Below are 25,629 nucleotides of genomic sequence, written 5' to 3' on the forward strand. Positions count from 1 at the left end.
GAGTCTATCAGAGTCCCTAGGAAGGAAACTCTTGTGAGAGGGACGAGAGAACTCTTTTTTTATGTTCACCTTCCACCCGTGAGATCTCAGAAAAGCCAACACGATGTCCGTGTGAGACTTGGCTAGCTGGAAAGTCGACGCCTGAACTAAGATGTCGTCTAGAAAGATAAGGCGCCACTGCTATACCCCGCGGTCTTAGAACCGCCAAAAGGGACCCTAGCACCTTTGTGAAAATTCTGGGAGCCGTGGCCAACCCGAAAGGAAGGGCCACAAACTGGTAATGCCTGTCCAGAAAGGCGAATCTGAAGAATTGATGATGATCTCTGTGAATAGGGATGTGTAGATAATCATCCTTTAAATCCACGGTAGTCATATATTGACCCTCCTGCATCAGAGGAAGAATAGTCTGAATAGTTTCCATCTTGAAAGATGGTACTCTGAGGAATTTGTTTAGAATTTTGAGATCTAAGATCGGTCTGAAAGTTCCCTCTTTTTTGGGAACCACAAACAGGTTGGAGTAAAAACCTAGCCCTTGCTCTCGGAACTGGGCGGATCACTCCCATGGTATGTAGGTCTTCTACACAGCTTAAGAACGCCTCTCTCTTTGTCTGGTTTGCAGACAATTGAGAAATGTGAAATCTCCCCCTTGGGGGGGAGTCTTTGAAGTCCAGAAGATATCCTTGGGACACAATTTCTAAAGCCCAGGAATCGGGAACATCTCTTGCCTGAGCGAAGAGAGAGTCTGCCCCCTACTAGATCTGGTCCCGGATCGGGGGCTACCCCTTCATGCTGTCTTAGAGGCAACAGCAGGCTTCTTGGCCTGTTTACCTTTGTTCCAAGCCTGGTTAGGTCTCCAGACTGACTTGGATTGGCCAGAATTCCCCTCTTGCTTTGCTGCAGGGGAAGCTGAAGCGGGACCACCCTTGAAGTTCCGAAAGGAACGAAAATTATTTTGTTTGGTCCTCATCTTATTTGTTTTATCCTGAGGGAGGGCATGGCCTTTCCCTCCAGTGATGTCTGAAATAATCTCTTTCAGTGCAGGCCCGAATAGGGTCTTTCCTTTGAAAGGGATGTTCAACAGTTTAGATTTTGATGACACATCAGCAGACCAGAACTTAAGCCATAGCGCCCTGCGTGCTAAAATGGCAAAACCTGAATTCTTTGCCGCTAATGTAGCCATTTGGAAAGCGGCATCTGTAATGAAAGAATTAGCCAACTCAAGGGCCTTAATTCTATCCTCTAATGGAGTCTCCACTTGGAGAGCCTCTTCTAGAGCCTCAAACCAGAAAGCAGCTGCAGTAGTTGCAGGAACAATGCATGCAATAGGTTGGAGAAGAAAACCTTGATGAACAAAAATTTTCTTTAGGAGACCCTCTAATTTTTTATCCATAGGATCTTTGAAAGCACAACTGTCTTCGATAGGTATAGTTGTACGCTTAGCAAGAGTAGAAATAGCTCCCTCCATCTTAGGAATTGTCTGCCACAAGTCCTGTATGGTGTCAGATATGGGAAACATTTTCTTAAAAACAGGAGGGGGGAGCGAACGGAATACCTGGTCTATCCCACTCCTTAGTAACAATAATCACAATCCTCTTAGGGACTGGAAAAACATCAGTGTAAACAGGAACCTTTAAGTATCTGTCCATTTTAAACAATTTCTCTGGGACCACTATAGGGTCACAATCATCTAGAGTAGCTAACACCTCCTTGAGCAATAAGCGGAGGTGTTCAAGCTTAAATTTAAAGGCCGTCATATCAGAATCTGTCTGAGGGAGCGTCTTTCCAGAATCAGAAATCTCTCCCTCAGATAACAAATCCCTTACCCCTAGTTCAGAACATTATAAGGGTATATCGGATACGGCTACTAAAGCGTCAGACGGCTAAGCATTTGTTCTTAACCCAGAGCTGTCACGCTTTCCATGTAAACCAGGCAGTTTAGAGAAAACCTCTGTGAGGGTTTTATTCATAACTGTGGCCATGTCTTGTAAAGTAAATGAATTTGACGAACTAGAGGTACTTGGCGTCACTTGTGCGGGCGTTACTGGTTGTGACACTTGGGGAGAGCTAGATGTTAAACCCTCATTTCCTTCTGTCTGAGAATCATCTATTGCTATATTTTTAAGTGCTAAAATATGCTCTTAATAATTTATAGACATATCAGTACAAGTGGGACACATTCTAACAGGGGGTTCCACAATGGCTTCCAAACACATTGAACAAGGATTTTCCTTGGTGTCAGACATGTTAAACAGGCTAGTAATGTAACAAGCAAGCTTGGAAAACCCTTTAATCAAAGTAAATAACACTTTAGACAAAAACGGTACTGTGCCTTTAAGAGAAAAAAAGCTGCACACACTCTGCAAAACAGTGTAAAAAAACAGTAAACAAAACAAAATTTTTACAGTAGCATCATAAAGCCTTGGTAACTTTGCACAACTATGCAAATAAACAATTAACCCCTTAATGTAAAAACCGGATTGAAAAAACTTCAAAACTGGTAAAATAACGTTCAGCACCTTGCCACAGCTCTGCTGTGGCGCCTACCTGCCCTTTAGGAACGATTTGTGGGAAAAAAAACCTCTTTACAGCCCTCAAATACAGTAGGAGCCTCTGGAGAAGTAGCTGGATGCTTCCGAGGTAAAGAAACTGCGCAACTGAGACGCCAAAATAGGCCCCTCCCACCTCACTCGATGTTATGGGGCCTAAAAGAAACACAACAGAGTGTTTCTTAAACTAGCCATGTGGGTTAATAACCCTTAAATAAGCCACAAAGACCCGTTAAAGTCCCTCAAAAAACGTTATATTTTGCAATTAAACCAAAACGTTTTTTCCTATCAGTGTCACCAGTAACTATGAGCCCTTTATGCAAGCTTGGATTCCTTTTCACTGAATACAGCTTACCTTTCCCTCATGGGGATATTGCCAGCCTTTTTTTAGAAATAACACAGTCTGTCTAGAAAAAGATAGGCTGAACATACCTAAATGCAGTTTAGCCTGCAAACTGTTCCCCCAACTGAAGTTTTCCTGTACTCTTCAGCCCTTGTGAGAACAGCAGTGGATCTTAGTTACAAAGTGCTAAGATCATCATCCTCCTTGCAGAAATCTTCATCTTTTTCTGCCAGAGAGTAAATAGTACACACCGGTACCATTTAAAATAACAAACTTTTGCTTGAGAAAATAAAAACTAACATTTTTGTCACCACACTCACTTTACCCTTCCTAGCAGTTAAGCAGGCAAAGAGAATGACTTGGGGGCGGAGCTAAGGGAGGAGCTATATAGACAGCTCTGCTGTGGGTGCTCTCTTTGCCACTTCCTGTAGGGAAGGAGAATATCCCACAAGTATGGATGAATCCGTGGACTCGATACATATTACAAGAGAAAAGGGAGTTGTACCTAAATAAAACAAAGATCTTACCATTTCTTCTTTTAGTAAAGCCAACCCAATGTCATGTGACTGGCAATTCAGCCTTTGCCCAAATCTCTGTGGTCCATAATAGTTTATAAATCCTTTAGTCTAAAACAACAAAAGAGTTATTATGAACATTTATTCTGTTGTGCTTAAACATCAATACATCTTTTCCCATACTACACTAACAACATACTTGGAATGCAGTGTGTATTGAAGCTGTTACAGAAATCGATCTGTGGATGGTTAGTGTATTTGTCTTGCATTAAACAAGGGGTTTTTCTCTATGAAAAGACATAGGATAGACACCTTTCATTTCATTAAAATTGTTTCTCATTTATTAATACATTTTTAACTGAACATTTCTTTAAAAGGTTTAACGATTTTAGTGTATAAATATTAAATGTATCCACAAGATGGCAGTATTTGAATTCTGTAGTAGGATTAACAATATTGTATTATGGCTCCTGTTCAGGGTAGTGAAGTATTTTTTTGTAGATGTAAAGTGTGTGTGTATTTATATATGTGTGTGTGTGTGTGTGTGTGTGTGTATATAATGAAGCACTGCACAGCAAAATGTCTGCTTGAAAATAAAATGCTTAAAATGCATTTAATAAATCCTGTAGATTCAAGATTAAGATAAGAGCCCCCCACCCCTGTATTCATTTGTTTGGTTTAGTCTGTTTTTATGTATCTGTATTTCTTATGTTTCTGAATTATTTTCCCCCCATGAATCAGTGTCATTGTAGACCCCTGCTCATATGCCAAGTGCTAGGAGATTTTGCAGAACATACATTCCTTTTGTCATTGGCTTATTGTGTTCAGCTAGCTCCCAGTAGCGCATTGCTGCTCCTTCAATAAAGGATAAAAAGGAAATTAAGCAAATTTGATGACAAAAGTAAAAAAAAAAAAAATTGTATGCTCTGTCTGAATCATAAAACAAAATATGTGGGTTTCATGTCCCTTTAATTATTATTAACTACCTAGTAAATTAGCTTGATGGGAAGAGACAGCAATATAATTAATTAAAACAAGCTGTAGAGTTTAATTATATACTAATTGTAAAAGGCATAGTGAGTCAACATTACAAGTCTCGACAGATATAATTCATCACTTAGTAAGCAAAACCTCCTTAGTCAAAGGAAAATAGGTTATCCTGGCCGCTGACAGAATGCCAAAGGGGAGGATGGGCTCACGCGCTTCTCGCGGCGGGACCTGTGCTATTATACCCAAGAAAGCCCTTAACAATCAGCGACGTACAGAGTATGTTGTGGTCATTAAGAGGTTAAGGAATCTTATCAAAAAAGAAATACACAAAGGGTTAGAGGGGGCAGGGCTTGGCCGCACTGTGTAATGGCTGCGTGTTAGTGTAGCTCCTAGGCCCAGACCCCCCGGACCGGCATCCGCAATAAAGCTATCAGGAGCAAAACAAAAGAAACCTGTGCAGAGAAACCCCATCACAAGGCAGGTCACGCCGGTATGCGACAATAGACACCAGAAGCGGCTTCAAGACTCGAAGCCACGAGCGAGCACGGAGCGGGACCTAAGCACTGGCCTGGCGCCAACCGCAATACTGGAGAACAAGACGCAACACACAGAGCTCTGCACACAAAGGCCGGACCTGCAACTCGAAAAGCCCCCACTCCACAACGCTACCTTGTGAAGATACAAGTCAGTAACATAACATCAGGAACATGGAGGCCGTGACAAGGAAGAAGAGACGCATCAGGCCCCACAGAGCCTGCAGACTCGAAGCCACGAGCGAGCACGGAGGGGGACCTAAGCACTGGCCTGGCTCCAACCGCAATACCGGAGAACAAGACGCAACACACAGAGCTCTGCACACAAAGGCCGGACCTCCAACTCGAAAAGAACCCACTCCACAACGCTACCTTGCGAAGATACAAGTCAGTAACATAACATCAGGAACATGGAGGCCGTGACAAGGAAGAAGAGACGCATCAGGCCCCACAGAGTCTGCAGATCAGCACAGGCAGTATCAGGGTAAGCACCACTGCAGCACATCCCTTGATTGCGGCTGTTGAACTCCTATCCCCTTAAATTACAGAGCTTAAAGTGCAGATAACCAACAGATTATAGAAGGGAGCCAAAAGACAAATATATAAAAAGGGGAAACTAAGCAGTTAAAGTGGAAAAGCAGAAATAAATACAGGGAGGTGGAGGAATAATGAGCAAATAAAAGGGGAGAAAACAAAACATACTATAATATGAAAGGGGGAAAGAAATAAAAGCATAAAAACGGATAAAACAAATACTGCAACTCCACGTGGAAACACGCTTGCCAAGCTCTACACAGTTGTAGAACAGAAGGCGCGGGCCTACATCTTGTGATAAGTGGACTGTTTGAACGGGGATAAATCTAAAGGACCTCCGCAGCAATATTTGACACACATAATACCCACAATATAAAGCAAGAAAGAACCCAGGCATAAAACCAGACTCCTAGACAGGCGATAATCTGAACCCCTCAGAAACAACAGTTACCGCAGCTTGAGAAGTATCAAGACCCCCATAAAATAATAGGAGGGTGAACACATAAATAATGAATAAACGCCAACTAGACTATATAGACATAAAAACTGCCATGTCAGGGGCGTGTCCGAGCAGCGTACCAGATAGGACGCATTCACTGAGAGCTCTGAAAGATACCTCACTAATCCGCCAATTAAAGAGCTTCTAACAGTCAAATCAAGCTAATAATTTAACACATAATAGTCACAGAAGTAATAGTGGCTATATCACAAATCTTGATTCCTGTTTTAATGACATCAGGGCTACAGTTCGGCAGACCAAGACCTAAGGCGGCAGCCTACTAATAGGTAACGACCCCCCCGGCTCCACCGGGTAAACAGTGCTGGCGGAAGCTGCCTGCCTTACTGACTTTCTGAATACACAGCAAGGCTTCTGCACCTATAAAGGGAAAAAAAAACTCACATTCATAGTACTAGCACTACGCTTCTAGTAGACATCTAAAATGGAGGACATGGCGGGAGAGTACTTCATACAACACCCTGACCATTGCCTAGAAAGGTTTGAATGTCTAATGCAAAGCCTGATGGCCAAAGCTCCCTACGACTACCTGATACAAAGGTTATTTGCGAATTTGACTAAACCAACAGAAGCAGTGCACTCCGAGGGCATGACGCCCGCACTCCATTCAAAGACCCATCAGACACGGAGCGGTCCGCAAGCAGCTCAGAGAACCATCATGACACAACGCACAAAGAATGCAAGCGGCTCTCAGGTTAAAAGATATGCCAAACACATGCCAGGCAAAAGGAGGATTGTAGTCACAGAAATGTATGTTTTCCTTAATTTTTATGCATTGACTTTATTACTGTTTCTATGTCAATAACATGTATGTCACTTACTACTCCTCAATAAAAATTAATTAAAAAAAAACAAAAAAAAAATTGCCATGTCAGACATGCATGACATGTTTAATGAAATAAAGAAGGACATTAGGAAAGTAGAACGCAAGGTTTCAACACTAGAAGAGGGTTACAACATTGCTACCCAAGATATTCAACACCTGTCACAGCTATCATGCATGACTAAGAGCCTATTGTAGGTTCGAAACGTTGTTCCTGTAAACTTTTGGACCCAACTAAATGAGAATAAAGGTCTTTTAAACGAAGATTTATTCTGGAGGCTGAAGTGCATGGATGTATGATCACTTGGATTGAAAAGATTTGGCAAATTTTACTTTGTGCCCCACAAACAGGTGTGCTGTTCTCCTTCCTCCTTGACAGCTATCATACAACCAGGAAGAAATTATACATAACCTAATGGAAAAGGTAGAAGACCTTGACAATCGGGGACGCAGAAACAACCTGCGAGTGAGAGGCGTACCTGAAACCATACTACCTACAGCAATCCATGGTTACCTTCAAGATCTTTTTAAGACCATAAAAGAATTAGCAATTACCAAGACATAGAGCACGCTCATAGAACGATGAGAGCCAAACCACCTGCGAAAGCTCCGCCACGCGATATCATAATAAAATTCCTTAACTACCTGAACAAGGAAGAAATACTAAAGCATGCAAGGCAGAAGCACCAAATCACTCATGCAGGCATTACCATTCAAATCTTTACAGACCTGAGTCCTACTACTTTACAAAAACGAAGAGAACTGCAGTTTGTAACCACAGTCCTAAGAATGCAGAAGATACCGTATAGATAGGGCTTTCCTGTTAGCCTAACAGCAACAAGAAGGGACAGGACGGCCACATTCCGTAGCACAGATGACTTACCAGCTTTTTGTGAAGCACTGCAGATACAAATTACACCACCCATGGAGCCTTTGTATCAAGGGAGAGCCAAAAAACCAGTGAGACAAAGCACAGAAGAGCAAACCTAAACATCATCCTAACTACTGGACCCTATTTCACGGAACATCATCCAAAACGGAATATGTCAGAGCCAGCCAAATACAGCTTCAACAAAGAACTTTGTATACAGGGACTGATTTACCTTGCACAGGACATATGAGTATAATATCTAAAACTGTCTTTATGTAAATTACTGTAATGGCTGAATAATGATATGTGACCCTTTATTGTGTTCATGTTAAACACTGATGCTGCCTTCCCTAGTCACTAAATAACAAGCCGTGCACGACTATAGTAAGCGGAACGGAAAACCATTCCAAACAGTGTATATTTTTCACGCATAACATTAGGGCAACACCAGCAGATGCCCCGCGTGGTAACATAAACAAATAGTGCACAACTAGCTGTATGTCACTAAACCCTGTGAGGGGTGTAAAATGAGTGAACGCATAAAAATATCCCCTAGGCCAACGCATTATTTTAATCACACTACCCCTGTTAGTTATTACGTGCCCTTGGGCACTATACTTCTTTTGTATTTAATTGGATGCCGCCCCAGGGGTAAAGGTCATTACCCTCAATTATTGTGCTTGGTTTAGTACTTGTTTTAGAATTGCACTGTTTTTCCAAGCTATACACAACATTGTTATTATACGAACTAAGAAAGCTTATCTGTTGTTAAATTTACATTGATATTCACTGTCACTTATATTGTTAGGACTAGTATCAAATATTTCAGTATCTGCGCTGCTGAAGCTAGCATATATCAAATAGTTTAGTATCTGCGCTGCTGAAGCTAGCATATATCAAATAGTTTAGTATCTGCGCTGCTGAAGCTAGCATATATCAAATAGTTTAGTATCTGCGCTGCTGAAGCTAGCATATATCAAATTGTTTAGTATCTGCGCTGCTGAAGCTAGCATATATCAAATAGTTTAGTATCTGCACTGCTGAAGCTAGCATATATCAAATAGTTTAGTATCTGCGCTGCTGAAGCTAGCATATATCAAATTGTTTAGTATCTGCGCTGCTGAAGCTAGCATATATCAAATTGTTTAGTATATGAGCTGCTGAAGCTAGCATATATCAAATCGTTTAGTATCTGCGCTGCTGAAGCTAGCATATATCAAATAGTTTAGTATCTGCGCTGCTGAAGCTAGCATATATCAAATAGTTTAGTATATGAGCTGCTGAAGCTAGCATATATCAAATCGTTTAGTAACTGCGCTGCTGAAGCTAGCATATATCAAATAGTTTAGTATATGAGCTGCTGAAGCTAGCATATATCAAATACTTTAGTATATGAGCTGCTGAAGCTAGCATATATCAAATAGTTTAGTATATGAGCTGCTGAAGCTAGCATATATCAAATAGTTTAGTATATGAGCTGCTGAAGCTAGCATATATCAAATCGTTTAGTATCTGCGCTGCTGAAGCTAGCATATATCAAATAGTTTAGTATATGAGCTGCTGAAGCTAGCATATATCAAATAGTTTAGTATCTGCGCTGCTGAAGCTAGCATATATCAAATAGTTTAGTATATGAGCTGCTGAAGCTAGCATATATCAAATAGTTTAGTATCTGTGCTGCTGAAGCTAGCATATATCAAATCGTTTAGTATCTGCGCTGCTGAAGCTAGCATATATCAAATAGTTTAGTATCTGCCCTGCTGAAGCGAGCATATATCAAATAGTTTAGTATATGAGCTGCTGAAGCTAGCATATATCAAATAGTTTAGTATATGAGCTGCTGAAGCTAGCATATATCAAATCGTTTAGTAACTGCGCTGCTGAAGCTAGCATATATCAAATAGTTTAGTATCTGCGCTGCTGAAGCTAGCATATATCAAATAGTTTAGTATCTGCGCTGCTGAAGCTAGCATATATCAAATAGTTTAGTATCTGCGCTGCTGAAGCTAGCATATATCAAATAGTTTAGTATATGAGCTGCTGAAGCTAGCATATATCAAATAGTTTAGTATCTGCGCTGCTGAAGCTAGCATATATCAAATAGTTTAGTATATGAGCTGCTGAAGCGAGCATATATCAAATAGTTTAGTATCTGCGCTGCTGAAGCTAGCATATATCAAATAGTTTAGTATATGAGCTGCTGAAGCGAGCATATATCAAATAGTTTAGTATCTGTGCTGCTGAAGCTAGCATATATCAAATAGTTTAGTATATGAGCTGCTGAAGCGAGCATATATCAAATAGTTTAGTAAATGAGCTGCTGAAGCGAGCACATGTATATTTTGTGTTATTTCGTGCTCTGTGAATTTACAGTGGGATAAACAACATAAAACACATAAAAAGGTCTATGTGCGACACTGATAGTGTTAGCAATTTTAAAACTATTCACATCATATATTATTGATAAAATGCTGTCATCATGCAACACTATAAAATTAGTTATACAAAACTCTTACTAAAATCATAATTCAAACTTATCAAGGGAGCAGAGGAATGGTAACTGCTCCACATACTTTTCTGAGCTCCCTCATTGCCTTAATGAATCCCCAGCAGGATGTAAGGCTCATGTGTGTTCTATATAATTTGCTGGCTATGGGGAGTGATTCATCTCTCCTTCCTGTCTCCTTAGTTGAACTCAATTATTTTAACTTTATCTTCGGTTTCTTTTGCACCCGTCTTCCTTTTTCAATTGTCTCAGCATGAGTTTCCCCATTTGCCATTCAACTGCACCTTTTTTATTGTGAACATATTTTAAGCAATAACATCATGTGCAGCATACACATAATTCCTTTACTTAAAGGGATATTAAACACATTGAGATTGTATTATGTTTAATTATATATAGTAAAATAACTTTACAAGACTCATTATGTCTATTTTACCTATATTTTAATTCTGCAAATTGTGGACTTTCAATTCCTGTTAGAATTGGGAGTGCAGACCCCTGACTTAACACACAATCATTGGTTACAGAGAATGAAACCTAAGTTGCAATATGGAGGTGCCCATTAATTTATAGGCACTAAAACTTAAAACATATTATTTAAAAAAAAACACATCTCAGGTTAATCTTTGCTTTGAATATATAATTCATTTAGAATTATTTGCCCCTTAAAGGGACAGTAAACTTAAAAAATAATGTTATATACTGCACATAGTGCAGAATTATATAACATCATCTTAGCAGCAGCTTTCAAAATCAAAAGCTTTGAGAGATTTTTGCTATCAAAGTTGGACTTACCTGGTCTCCCCTCCAGGCTCTTGTGATCAGGTCTTAGTTTTCAAAAGCTATTTGCGGGTGCGTTATTGAACTGAACGTAGCTTCAGTTTAATGGCGCAATCGGGCGCGCTCTGATTAGACAGCACGCCCGCGAGGTGCTTTTGAAAACCAAGACCCGATCAGAAGAGCCTGGAGAGGAAACCAGGTAAGTCCAACTTTGATAGCAAAAATCTCTCAAAGCTTTTGCTTTTGAAAGATGCTGCTAAGATAATGTTACATAATTCTGCATTATGTGCAGAATTATATAACATTATTTTTTAAGTTTACTATTCCTTTAAATTCGTCAATATATACCATACTTCATTCCCTTCCACATGAAAAAGATAAATTCCTATTACAAATATGTAGTTTCTGTAAAATGCAGAAGAACGCTCTTTTCCTCAGCATCTTCAGGTTTATGCCATTGTCTATACCACTTACCTTGATGCTGTCAATGGCCTCTGAAATTCTCTCTTTAACATTAGCTGAAGAATCCTTGCTGTGATTTTTGACATCTCTCACAATAATACTGAAGTGATTTCCAGCCAAATGACCGAGTCGCAGGGGCTGGTTTACAGAATGTACGTTGTAAATTTTCATTCCTTTTTTTGCAAGAAAGCTTTCAATTTGTAGCAGCCTAAATAAAGAAATATTTATTGTTAGTTGTACAGCTTTATTTTATTAAGTAAAAATTGACATTTTAGATCATGGTTTAATTGTTTTAACTAATTAAGGTATTACACAATTTATATATTTTTTTCTAAGAGTTTTCACTTAGATATTTTGTTTTTCTCATTACTTAGGACATCAAGCTCTTATCTGGTGAAATCCATTACCTCACAAGCTGCAGACAGCAGGATGTGCTCATACAGTCCAAACCCCAGCAAATTCAGGCACTTTTGAGGGTAAATTGGAACATAAAGTACACATTGTGCTCAGGCAAGCAGCTGATAATAATCCATTGGATCCAAAGATGCTAGAGGACCAGTCTTTCAAATGTGCTGGATTGTCTCACATCCACTGTTGACAGTTGATTTCTGCTGCTGCCTCTTGTGCACATACATTTTCTATAACCAATGCTACAGTACTGATTTTCAGTATGGGTGGCAGTTTCAACTTGAATGCCGAATATGTTGAAATAAGGGATGATTTGTCCCTCTAACTGTCTAACACAAAGTAGAGGGGAGATGGGGGTTGTTGAATCCTCATACCCCAATGGGTAAACAGTACTTTAAGTGCTACTGTGGGTCATTTTCTGGTTTTATGCTGGTCTCCTGTATCAGAGCATGATACCCATTATCTGAATAGGCAGACTTTCCTCTTTCAACAGAGGAGTCATCTGTCCGTGGAAGTGGTCTGGGATTTTACTAATAAAGAAATACCTCCAGCCGTAGGCATTTTACTGTTCTCTGTGTCATCACACACACACACAATGGGGAGACTACAGTGTCCTTCTGGCAATACAATGCTTAGGGCCTTCAAGATCTGCATCAGAAGGGGAGACCTCCAGGAAGACGACACACCGTCATCCTCTACAGAAGCAGTTAATTCCTGCAAAGGGTTTAACGCATTGGTAAAGTGCAGCTAGGGAAATATAAGCTTTGCAGTTCCCAAGTAGGGAGCAGATAGTGATTGGCCAATCCACCTCATATGACTATACAGCCATGACTGTACGCAAGTACTAGCATGTTAATCTTGTACTCCATGTACTAAGCATGCTGCTTTGGAGCCCTTGTGCGACAGGCTCAATCATGCAAGCCTGCTTACTACAATGTAAGAAGCAGCGGTCATAAATCTTCATTCAGGATGACAGGGTGTGCATGAGCAGGGGGCAGCAATGCACAAGGAAGTCCTTGGCAATAGTACATCCAGGCAGCGGACACCAAATAGTACATGGGGGCCCATTATATTTTTGTACAGAGATAGTATAGGGTAGTTGTTTTAAATGACGACACCTAAAATTAGTTATTCAAACTCAAACCCAAGAAGCAATCCAGACTATTGACAAATATGAACTTAACTCACCTAAAACAGTACTGCTGATATAAATTATCCCTTTAAAGTGAAAGTAAATTTTCACCAACATACTTAATACCATGGATTCCTCTTACAACACTCTTTGTAGTCGCTAAGTTTTTTTTTTTTTTAATGCCTTGTTATTTTTTATATATTATTGTTTTTTCTAACATACCATCTCTGATGTCCCTCTGCCCCCCCCCCCCCCATTTCTTGGTTTGGCTATTTTACAAGTAAGAGCGGTCCCACCCGCTCTTACGTGTTTGTCCGTGCGCGCTCCCGAGAAGCAACATGTATTGCACATGCGTTATCTGTGAAAGATTCCAAATTATAAACTATTACATACTCAGATTCCTTTATAAATTTATAAGTGTTTGTATTTAAAATATTAATCTGATCGCTTTGTGCAGATGCTGGTACGGCAATCACAAAGTTTCCTTATTAAGGACAATGCACATGCGTGTCTCATGAACGCGCTTCTATACAGGGAGTACGTGAAATGAGACGCATGCGTAGTTGAAGTTGGGGGGCGTATAGTCATGATTTTCAGATGCCACTGTGGGACCAAAAAGAATCTTAAAGACGGTATTCGTCATATAAAAAAGAAAACTTATGCTTACTTGATAAATTTATTTATTTTTTGACACGATGAGTCCACGGATCATCTTAATTACTAATGGGATATTCACCTCCTGGTCAGCAGGAGGCAGCAAAGAGCACCACAGCAAAGCTGTTAAATAGCTCCTCCCTTCTCTCCCACTCCAGTCATTCGACCCAAGTTAAAGGGACAGTCTACCATAGAATTGTTATTGTTTTGAAAGCTAGATAATCCCTTTGTTACCCACTCTCCAGTTTTGCATAACCAGCACGGTTATATTAATATACTTTTTACCTCTGTGATTACCTTGTATCTAGGGACCTTCTTCCAGCCCCCTGATCACATGACTGTGACTGTTTATAATCTATTGTCTTAAATGTAGCAATGTTTTGTGCTAAATCTTAAATAACCCCCTGTGCCTGAACAGTGTTATCTATATGGCCCACGTGTACTTTCTGTCTCTTTGTGTTGAAAAGAGATTTAAAAAGCATGTGATAAGAGGCAGCCCTCAAAGGCTTAGAAATTAGCATATGAGCCTACCTATGTTTAGTTTAAACTAAGAATACCCAGAGAAAAAAGCAAATTTGATGATAAAAGTAAATTGGAAAGTTGATTAAAATTAAAAGTCCTATCTCAATAATGAAAGTTTAATTTATACTAGACTGTCCCTTTAAGGATAGAAAGGAAAACCCAAGGTGCAGAGGTGTCTGAAGTTATAATAACCAACAACCTGTCTTTCAAGAACAGGGCGGGCCGTGGACTCATTGTGCCAAAAAAGAAATAAATTTATCAGGTAAGCATACATTTTCTTTTCTTTTTAATGACAGGATGAGTCCATGGATCATCTTAATTACTAATGGGATTCAATACCCAAGCTAGAGTACACAGATGATACGGGAGAGACAAGACAGGGAACCTAAAAGGAAGGCACCACTGCTTGAAGAACCATTCTCCCAAAAGCGGCCTCAGCCGAGGCAAAAGTGTCAAATTTGTAGAACTTTGAAAAAGTGTGAAGAGAGGACCAAGTTGCAGCCTTGCAAATCTGTTCCACAGAAGCTTCATTCTTGAATGCCCATGAGGAAGCAACAGCCCTCGTGGAAAGAGCTGTAACTCTCTCTGGAGGCTGCTGTCCAGCAGTCTCATATGCAAAACGTATGATACTCTTCAGCCAAAAAGAAAGAGAAGTAGCTGCAGCTTTCTGTCCCTTAAGTTTTCCTGAGAAAACCACAAACAAAGAAGAAGACTGACGAAAGTCCTTAGTCGCCTGCAGGTAAAACTTTAAACCACGGACCACGTCCAAATTGTGCAGCACGGACCACGTCCAAATTGTGCAGAAGACGTTCCTTCTGAGAAGAAGGATTAGGACACAAGGAAGGAACAACAATCTCCTGATTAATGTTCCGATCAGAAACAACCTTAGGAAAAAAAATCCTAATTTAGTACGTAAAACTACATTATCTGAATGGAAAATAAGGTAAGGAGACTCATACTGCAATGTCGAGAGCTCTGACACTCTATGAGTAAAAGAAATAGAAACAAGAAATAAAACTTTCCAAGATAACAACTTAATATCTAAGGAATGCATAGGCTCAAACGGAGCCCCTTTAAGAACTTTGAGAACTAAATTCAGACTCAAGGAGGAGTAACTGGTTTGAACACAGGACTGATCCTGACTAAGGCCTGACAGAATGATTGTACATCTGGAACATCCGCCAGACGTTTGTGTAACAAAATAGATAAGGTCGAGCTTTGAACCTTTAGGTAACTAGTCGATAAGCCTTTCTCCAAACCTTCTTGGAGAAAAGACAAAATTCTAGGAATCCTAACTCTACTCCATGAGTAGCTCTTGGATTCACACCAATGGAGATATTTACGCCATATCTTATGGTAAAGCTTTCAAGTTACAGGCTTACGAGCCTGAATCATGGTCTCTATGACCGAGTCAGAAAAGCCCCGCTTGGATAAAATTAAGCGTTCAATCTCCAAGCAGTCAGCTTCAGAGAAACTAGATTTGGGTGAAGGAAGGGCCCTTGAATTAGAAGGTCCTTCCACAACGGAAGTCTCCAAGGTGGCAGAGATGACATGTCCACCAGATCTGAATACCAAATCCTGCGAGGCCAAGCAGGAGCAATGGTTTCCCTCTCCTGCTTGATTCGGGCAATGACCCGAGGAAGAAGCGCAAACGGAGGAAATAGGTATGCTAGACTAAAGGTCCAAGGAACCGCCAGAGCATCTATCAGTTCCGCCTGGGGATCCCTGGACCTCGACCCGTATCTCGGAAGCTTGGCATTCTGTTGAGATGCCATGAGATCTAATTCCGCCTGACTCCACCTGAGAATCAGGCTGGAGAACACTTCTGGATGGAGTTTCCACTCCCCCAGATGAAAGGTCTGCCTGCTCAGAAAGTCCGCCTTCCAGTTGTCCACCCCTGGGATGTGGGTCGCCGACAGGCAACAAGAATGGGCCTCCGCCCACAGAATTATTTTGGTTACCTCTGTCATCGCTAAGGAACTTCTCGTTCCTCCCTGATGATTGATGTAAGCCACTGAAGTTATGTTGTCCGACTGGAACCTGATAAACTGGACTGAGGCTAACTGGGGCCAGCCCAGAAGAGCATTGAAGATCGCTCTCAGCTCCAGAAAGTTTATAGGTATAACAGACTCTGACTGAGTCCAAACTCCCTGAGCCTTTAGGGAGCCCCAGACTTCTCCCCATCCTATAAGGCTGGCGTCTGTTGACACAATCACCCAAGATAGTCTGCAAAAGCAGGTTCCCTGGGAGAGATGATCCAGAGACAACCACCATTGAAGAGAATCCCTTGTCTCCTGCTCCAGTAGTATTCGAGGAGACAAGTCCGCATAATCTCCGTTCCATTGCCTGAGCATGCTTAACCGAAGCACCGCAAACAGTGATCCCAAAACCTTTGTGAAAATTCTGGGAGCTGTGGCAAGACCGAAGGGAAGAGCCACGAACTGGAAGTGTTTGTCCAGAAAAGCAAACCTTAGGAACTTGTGATGATCTCTGTGAATAGGAACACGCAGGTACGCGTCCTTTAAATCCCCTGTTGTCATAAACTGACCCTCTTGGATCAAAGGGAGAATGGAACGAATAGTTACCATCTTGAAGGACGGTACTCTGAGAAATTTGTTTAGACTCTTGAGATCTAAAATTGGCCTGAAAGTTCCCTCTTTTTTGGGAACCATGAACAGATTGGAGTAAAATCCCAGACCCTGTTCATGTACCGGAACAGGAACAAACACTCCCAGGTTGGAAAGGTCTCTTATGCAGTGTAAGAAAGCCTCTCTTTTTGTCTGGTCTGCAGACAATCTTGAAAGCAAAAACCTGCCTCTGGGAGGAAAACATTTGAACTCTAACCTGTATCCCTGGGACACTATTTCTATTGCCCAGGGATCCTGAACATCTCGAACCCAAGCCTGAGCGAAGAAGGAAAGTCTGCCCCCTACAAGATCCGGTCCCGGATCAGGGGCATGCCCTTCATGCTGTCTTTGATTCAACAGCAGGCTTTTTGGATTGTTTTCCCTTATTCCAAGATTAATTGGGTCTCCATGCAGGCTTAGTCTATTCCTGTTTGGAGGCAGTAGAGAAAGAATTTCCCTTGAAATTTCGAAAGGAACGAAAATTGTTTTTGTTTGTTTCTTTTATCCTGAGGGAGAAGATGACCCTTACCTCTCGTGATGTCAGAGATAATCACCGACAGGCCAGGTCCAAACAAGGTCTTCCCTTGTAAGGAATAACTAGAAGCTTAGACTTAGAGGACACATCCGCAGACCAAGGCTTTAACCATAAGGCTCTGCGAGCTAGAATAGAGAAACCCGAAATCTTTGCTCCCAGTTTGATAACTTGAAGGGAAGCATCCGTAATAAAGGAATTAGCCAGTTTAAGGGCTTTTATCCTATCCTGGATTTCATCCAAAGAAGTTTCTGCCCTGATAGCATCAGGCAACGCCTCAACCATTATGCCCCCACACTAGTGACAGTAACAATGCACACAGCTGGCTGCCATTGTAAGCCCTGGTGTACAAATTTGTATTTTTTTTTTTTCTGGATTAACTACGACTGAGGAGTCGCTGTCGTCCAATTACGCATGATATAATATGAGGATGCGTAATAGGACCAGAAAGTGCACAACATCTTTTTAGACTCTCCGGAAGAGAAGGGGAAAGGCGCGCTATGCAAATGCCGCCTCCCCAAGGACCACCCGTCGTGGGCATTGACAATATAGTCATCTCCCGGTCGGCATGTTGTTTTATGTAACCGCCGGGAGATGAAAAGGCACGCTTTGCAAATGCCACCTCCCAAGGTCCGACTGTCGTGGGCGTTGACAATATATATTCATCTCCCGGTCGGCATGTTGTTTTATATAACCGCCGGGAGATGTGATCAATTGCCCCAGAGTCTAACTAATACAATAGTTAAAGTAAAATTGTATGCTAAACACAAAAGAGCCCAATTACGCCTGTCGAGGGCAATATCAGTACAATCATCTCCCGATCGGCATGTCTGTTTAAGTAACTGCCGGGAGATGTGACTACCACCATCGTCAGTTGCCCGGTAAGGACAATTGCATAATAAATACAAAGTTCCCTTGTGAAACACCACAATTGATTCCCCAGTGCCTGCGCTAGTTGTTGCATATAGTCTCCTATGTATAAAGGAGAATTCATGCCAGATAAAAATAAAGTGCCCAATCCATTAAGGGCTTCCTTATAAGTCCCATCCTTACAAAGTAAGTGTCTAACTTCTTCTGAGTTCTTCCTTTAACCCCAGAAATAAAAGTCAGCACTTACCTCATATTCTGCCCGACAGCAAAGGCAGTTCCCAGGTTTGAGAGGTCCTATTCCTCACATGGACCAGTGAAATAAGAGAAAATACTGAGTAATATCCCTCAGATTTTTCAGGGTTAGGGCAGCATCAGTATATGGGAGGCGCAGTGAGAATTATGTCCCACAAGTTCTCATTGCTCTAAAGCCAGCAGTGCTCTACTGAAGAGACTGATATGGACTACGGCTACACCCTAGGACAAAGCAGCACAATCTTGCACTACTTTAAAAATAATAAACTCTTGATTGAAGAATCTTTTACTAACACCTCACTTTACCGCTTCCTATCACTAACATAGGCAAAGAGAATGACTGGAGTGGGAGGGAAGGGAGGAGCTATGTAACAGCTTTGCTGTGGTGCTCTTTGCCGCCTCCTGCTGACCAGGAGGTGAATATCCCATTAGTAATTAAGATGATCTGTGGACTCATTGTGTCATTAAAAAGAAATAAAGATATTTTTTTTTATCCAGGCGGAGGAACGGCGATATACATAATCGGATTGAAAGTTACAATTATGACCTTATTAGATTATATATTAAAAAATCATAAATTAAACTACATAATTTTATATGTATTTTATGTTCTGGCATAGAGGTGATTCATAGTTTACTTTCACTTTAAGGACCAGCGATGTTCCCTGTATGTTGCTGTTCTTTTAATGGGGATTGCATTTCTAATAGCGCAGTCTCGCTGCCAGTGGCCAGGCCTCGCTATTTCCAGTTACCTGAAGAGTGGAGGGAGGGTACTATAGTGAGGTCCTGCCGCTCGTGGCGTGACACGCGCTATAGTTAGCAAGGAAACCCTTACTTACCAGTGAAGTACATGGTACTTCGCGATCGTTAAGGGGTTAAGCTACTGCATTTATATTTTAGCTGGTCCGTTTAGAACAAGTGAGCTATTCAAACCCGATCATTTATAGCCATAAATGTTTTAGTTAGATAATTCCCATAAACCTGGTTTTATCTGTCGACAATAACAAATTACATTAACACCAGGTCAATTATGAAATATGGTAATGAAATTGAATTCCCAGCATAGCTGACAGTGATCATGTGAGCTAAAAGTTTTCCGTCTCTCTCACACAAGCTGGCTACTGCTAATAAAAATAATTTAGTAAATATTTTCATTTAATAAATTTGGATTCAGCTCTTTTCAGAGCCGGATTGAATCTTGTGCAAGCTCACCACACTAAGATCTGTGTAAATCCCAGTGTGCTGATCTTGCACAAGATTCAATCCGGCTTCCTTTGCAAATAGTATAAATCAGTGTGTTTTATCTATATTAACAGTATAATTGACTCTGCTGTGGAATATATGTATGACCCTTTCAGCCCCAGCTCACCTCTGGCAGGCAGTAATCCGCTGGTGGTATTCAGCATTGCGTGTGAGCGATATTTTGCACTCGCGTGCAACAACTCCCCCTGCCCGCGCACAGCCAATCACGCGCGGGCAGGAGCTGTCAATCTCCCCGGGAGATTGAAATTCTCCACCTAAGAGGTGAAGAAGAGGCTAGGAAGCAGTAATCTGATGACTGCTGCTTGATAAATACTGACTGCAGGTTCTATTGTGAGAACCTGCAGTCGTAGTGAGGAGAAGGGCAAAAGCAAGCCCTAAGTGATCAAAGTAAAAAAAAAGTCCAACGCCTTGCTGTCTGTGCCACAATTAGTAAACAGTAACAGTGATTTTGAGTGGATAAGTGTTCTTGTTTAGCTAATTGGTATGTTGGGAGAATTGTAAAGATGAGTGCTGTTAAGGATGATGAAATTACAAGATTTGAGGATAAGAAGTTTGCTTTTTCTTCAGACAAAGTTTACCAGAATATTTGACAGGTGAGTTTTGATTTCCTTATATAAAACAAACATTACAACTGATTGACCAAATAAAGTCATAATGGTAAACAAGAGTAAGCTGGGATATCACCCCATAGGGTATGAGAGCTATACCAGCTCTATGTAACCTCCTGCTTCATCTGGAAATCACATTCCCAGCTCTATTGGAAAACAAAAATGTATAGGTAAAGGCAGATCAGAAGTGATAAGAAACCATACCTGGTTGGGGTGACCTTTTTAACAACCATAGCCTGGTAAGTAGTCGCTTTTTTATCTTTTATTCCAGCATAACTGAAGTCTGAAGGCAGCACACCAAGTCCAGAGGACATATAACTAATGGCATCCAAGGTCTCAATGTTCTCCTTTTGAAGGGTAAATGCTAACAATACAAAAATATTCAAAATTATATGTAGATCGCAGCACATGCAAAACGTGTTGTGTATTGTAAAAGTAAAAGTTATTTATTACAAAGACAGAGGTGAAATATAACACAAAACTGCATCAGTCAAAATAAAATTGTTACTAACTGCAGGGAATGGAACCTTCTGTTTCTCTTCTGGTTTGCTTTCACTTTGGATAAAAGTAGAGTAAAGTCAAAATTAAAACTTTCATGCTAATAACTTTCAAGTGTATTTCTTGTTCTAGAGTAAAACTTGGTTAGCTTAGGGAAGAGCTTTCCAAACGTTTCATGTTGGTGACACATTTTTTAGACCTACATCATTTCGCGACACAGTAATTCAGTTGTACTAGCAAACAGGAGGTTAACTAACTTGCATTTTTAAGCTTCCACTTCCTATCCATATATCAAGAGCGGGAGCTGCAATAAAAAAAAAAAAAAAAAAAAACACTGACTTCAGCTCAGCGTTTAACCTGCCGCCCTCAGAGCTCTGTGAGTCCAAATGACTATTGCCCATGCTGCAAACACACTGCTATCCCACTCACTGACTACACATGAAGTCACGAGCAGATTGAGGAGACTAGACTACACATGCAGTCAGGAGCCAATGTCCCGCCAAATCTGCCAATGGGAATAGTTTCAGTTCCCACTGAGCTGCACCAATAGGTTAAGATGATCTGTGACCCACTAGGTATCAATCATCACGTGACAACCATGTAATATGCGTAGAAGGCAGGCAGGATGTCAGAAACCCCCAAAAAATGTAAAAAAAAATTAAATAAATTTAAAAAAAATTGTGCTGAAGTAGGGACACACCTACACACTGCCGGCCACACACTAATGTGTCACGACACACAGTTTGGAAAGGACTGGCTTAGGGGCATGCACTCTTTAGCAGCAGTGTTTGCAACAATGTATATTATAATATTGCTACAAACATCTAAAGACACATACATGCACCCGAACTCCTACAAGCCCACCTATGTTTAAAGTAATTGTAAATGTGAGCTTTCTGTAATGTTAAATTTAGAATGTATATTTTTTTTTTATGCTAAAGTGCCCGGTTTTTAAAAATTCGATTAAAAACAGGGGCACTTTAATTCATCAAAATTTACATTTCACTCCTGGTGTGAAAAAATACTTACCTTTTAAACTTGACAGCCGCTCCAGCTTCCCCCGGTCGTCGCAAAGCCATTTCTGACGTCAGAAATGATGGATCAGTCATCCTCCAATCACGGCTTCCCCCCCCCCGGGGAATCAGTGTCTGAGTCGAAGCCATGATTGGAGGAAGACGGATTCCTCATTTTAGACCCAGGAAGAGGCTTTGCAACTGGCGGAGGAAGCTGGAGCAGCTGTCAAGATTAAAAGGTAAGTATTTTTTTCACAACAGGAGTGAAATGTAAATTTTGATGAATTAAAGTGCTCCTGTTTTTAATAAAATTTTTAAAAACCGGGCACTTTAGCATCATAATTTACATTCATTTTAATGTCATTAAAAACATTTTTTTGAAATTGTCCTCATCTTTTTAAAACTTATATTTTATATCTCACAATTTATCGTTACTTCCCCGCCCCCTTCCAGTCCGGGTTTCCACTTTCTGTGACGTAGAGAGTGGTTCCACCTGCTCTCTACGTAGGCATCCAAGTACTTGGCCAGTCTTGTTGATCGAGGGGGCATATTAGCTCCACTCATGGGCGCCTAACAGCCTGTTTTTCAATAGGTTTTTACCACAAAAAAAAAGTCATTACTTTTTTTAAAAAAAACTGATACAGAGCCAGGCAGATTACTGGACACAAGGATTTACACAGAACAGCAATCATAACGTTGTTATTATTAGTAATAAAAAAAAAAAAACTAACAAAAGTTTTATTAATTAATAATATTTTATCACATGCTGCTTTCCAGATGGCTCAAGTTTACAATCACTTTAAGAATTTGGTACATTTAAAATAAATTAAAAATATAAAAAAACAATTAAAAAAAAAAAAAAACATCAAAAGGGCTATATATCAATAACAGGACAATACCTTACACATTTATCTATACAGTACATATAATCAGCAAAAGTTAATAATTGTGCAAACGGTCAATTCAAATAACTTGCACTGTCTAACTGTGAAAAACTGTCAAAATGCACTGAGATAAGAGACGGCCTTTAAAGGCTTAGAAATCAGTTTGAGCCTACCTAGGTTTAGCTTTCCACAAAGAATACCAAAATGACAAAGCAAATTTGATAATACAAGTAAATTAGAACGTTGTTTAAAACTGCATGAATCATGAAAGTTTAATCTCAATCGATGGGATGGTCAGGATTCCTCACAAAATTAATTATAACCCATCAATCTAGGGCTAGGTGTGATTAATAAGCTAAGCACTATATCATGCAAAGCATAGTCCCAAATCACCTGATTTAATATAAACAGTCCAAATGATGACTCCTATTATTTGTGGGTTGCACATAAGCCAGGAGTAGTTGTAAACTTATAAAGAAACTTTATAAAGTGAAAAGTAAACTTCTGTAGACATCCTTTAGGCTAAGGACATAACCATAAAACACAATACCATTGGAGTGAAGCAGTTGGTGCCGTACACAAACCAACTAATCAATTATGAGATTCGTTGAAAACTATTTTCATAACTGATTATTCTTATTAGTTGTTGCAGCTCTAATGTATAATATTGCTACAAATATCATTACAAAACTGCTACCATAGAGTGCTAAAGACAAATACATGCACCTGAACGCCTGCAAGCCCACCAATGTTTAAAGTGATTGTAAATTTGTGCTTTCTGTAATAGCTCATTATGTTACATTTACAATGTATATTAATGTCATTAGATTTTTATTTTATTTTTTTTAAATTGTCCCCAACTTTTTTAAACATAATTTTAGATCACACAATTTATCATTACTTCCCCCGCCCCCTTCCAGTCTGGGTTTCCACTTTCTGTGACGTAGAGAGTGGTATCACCTGCTCTCTACATAGGCATCCAAGTACTTGGCCAGGCTTGGTTTTAACAAGTGCATGCGCTGTTGATCGAGGGGGCGTATTAGCTTCACTAGTGGGCGCCTAACAGCCTGTTTTTCAATAGGTTTTCATCAACAACAAAAAAAGTCATTTTTTTTAAATAAAAAAAATGATACGGAGCCAGGCAGATTGCTGGACACTAGGATTTACACAGAACAGCAATCATAACGTTTTTATTAGTAAGAAAAAAAACTAACAAACGTTCTATTAATTAATAACACTTTATCACATGCTGCTTTCCAGATGGCTCAAGTTTACAATCACTTTAAGCTTCATCAATATATACCAAGAGAAAGAAGCACATTTGATAACAGACTTAAATTGGTATTTTTCCTTTTAGCTTTATCTAAACCATGAAAGTTTAATTTTGAATTTAATGTCCCTTTAATATGGGATATGATGGTCAAAAACATTCCAGAAAGTTTTTATTACTATTATTTTCACACATCACTGAATAATGCATATATGTCAAACTACATATCAATTCAGAGGGGACTGCAGTTTTAGCCTTTTTGGGAGCCGTGGGGTTAACTGCATCTGCTATGTATTTGAGCCATTTCTCAGAGAGCAGGAGATTGTGTGGGAGGTTCCATAATGTTTACATACCCTTAGCTTCAGACTGCAGACGTCCCTAGGGGAAAATATAAGTGGCTTTCTCTGCTCTTCATTCCTGCATGGGCTCCTTTTAGATTTCTAGATTGATTGGCTGCTTCTCAGAACAGAAAGTGAAAGTAAAACAGCCATTTTACAAATGTGTGTTAAAAGCAACCACTAGATGGAACTGGTTTGCAAGAAATCACAAATAAATGAATGCATTACAGCTACTTCTAAAGGAATTTTTTATGTAGGAAAAAATTGCGACTTCTCCCGGTTTTAAAATCGCAGCGATTAATCGCGGTTTTAAATCGCATATGCGATAAATTGTGCAGCCCTAATATATGTATATGTTTATATATGAGTACATATAGATTAACCCCTTAACGCAGTGCTTGACGAATGTGTTAAAAAATGAAGAGCCAGTAAGAATATTTATAAGCCAGGCATATTTTTAGGAGCCAGACAGTTGGGTTTGTATATAGATATATGGAGAATAACCCAAAAAGTTAGGAGCCAGGGGTAAAATTCTAGGAGCCAGTGGCTCCCAGGCTCCTGGGTTTGTCGAGCCCTACAAAAACTGTCACTTAATGACCAAGGACTTACCCTGTACGTCCTCAGGGGTTTCAAGCAGTGGAAGCGATCGTGATCACTTCCAGCCGCTTTCAAGGTATTACAGTGATGCCTCGAAATTGAGGCATCACTGCAATACCTTTTTTACCCAACGATGCAGAGAGAGACACTCTGTGGCCCTCTCTCCATCGGCCAGCGATGGTGCCGATCGTTGGTGGGTGGGAGACCCATCGCTGGAGTAGTTCCGGCCGCTGTTCTGGAAGTGCGCCGAGGGGGGCTAGAGCACGCATGTGCGCGAGACCGCTACACAGTGCAGTGAGTGCACACAATGCCTAAGGGGTAGGAGGGAAAGGGAGGGGGAATAATTTTTGGTAAAGGGATCTGGGAGGGGGCAGGATATTGAGGGGGGCAGCCACACTACGGACAAATGGGGTAAAAAAAAAATAAAAAAACACAAAAATTAGCAAATTTTATTAGAAACTGGGTACTAGCAGAGTCTGTCTGTTTGAGGGTGGGGATCGTGGAGGTTGGGGGGTAAGGGGAGGAACCTACACTGCAGAAACTATTTATATATATAAAAAAATAAAGGCTTTTATTTTAGTACTGGCAGACTTCCTGCCAGTACTTTAGATGGTGGAGGGAAGAGAGCTGTTTGAGAGGGGTCAGAGAAGGATCAGGGGGTGGGATGTGTCAGGTGGGAGGCCGATCTCTACACTTAAGCTAAAATTAACCCTACAAGCTACCTAATTAATGAATATACAA

At 40.4% G+C, this 25,629-nt stretch overlaps 1 protein-coding gene across 2 annotated transcripts in view; it reads right to left on the reverse strand.

Moving 5' to 3' along the window:
• Positions 1–25,629, reverse strand: part of PUS7L (pseudouridine synthase 7 like) — a 104,659-nt gene that overhangs the window by 67,687 nt on the left and 11,343 nt on the right. For both annotated transcript variants that reach the window (XM_053716734.1, XM_053716733.1), the window contains exons 3-5: positions 20,493–20,652; positions 11,433–11,628; positions 3,417–3,515 (exon numbers count right to left, since the gene is read on the reverse strand). In XM_053716734.1, the coding sequence (XP_053572709.1) occupies positions 3,417–3,515; positions 11,433–11,628; positions 20,493–20,652 (455 nt within the window). The remainder of the gene's footprint in view (positions 1–3,416; positions 3,516–11,432; positions 11,629–20,492; positions 20,653–25,629) is intronic.

Source organism: Bombina bombina, chromosome 6 (assembly GCF_027579735.1).
Source record: "Bombina bombina isolate aBomBom1 chromosome 6, aBomBom1.pri, whole genome shotgun sequence".
In the NCBI taxonomy this organism is placed as follows: domain Eukaryota; kingdom Metazoa; phylum Chordata; class Amphibia; order Anura; family Bombinatoridae; genus Bombina; species Bombina bombina.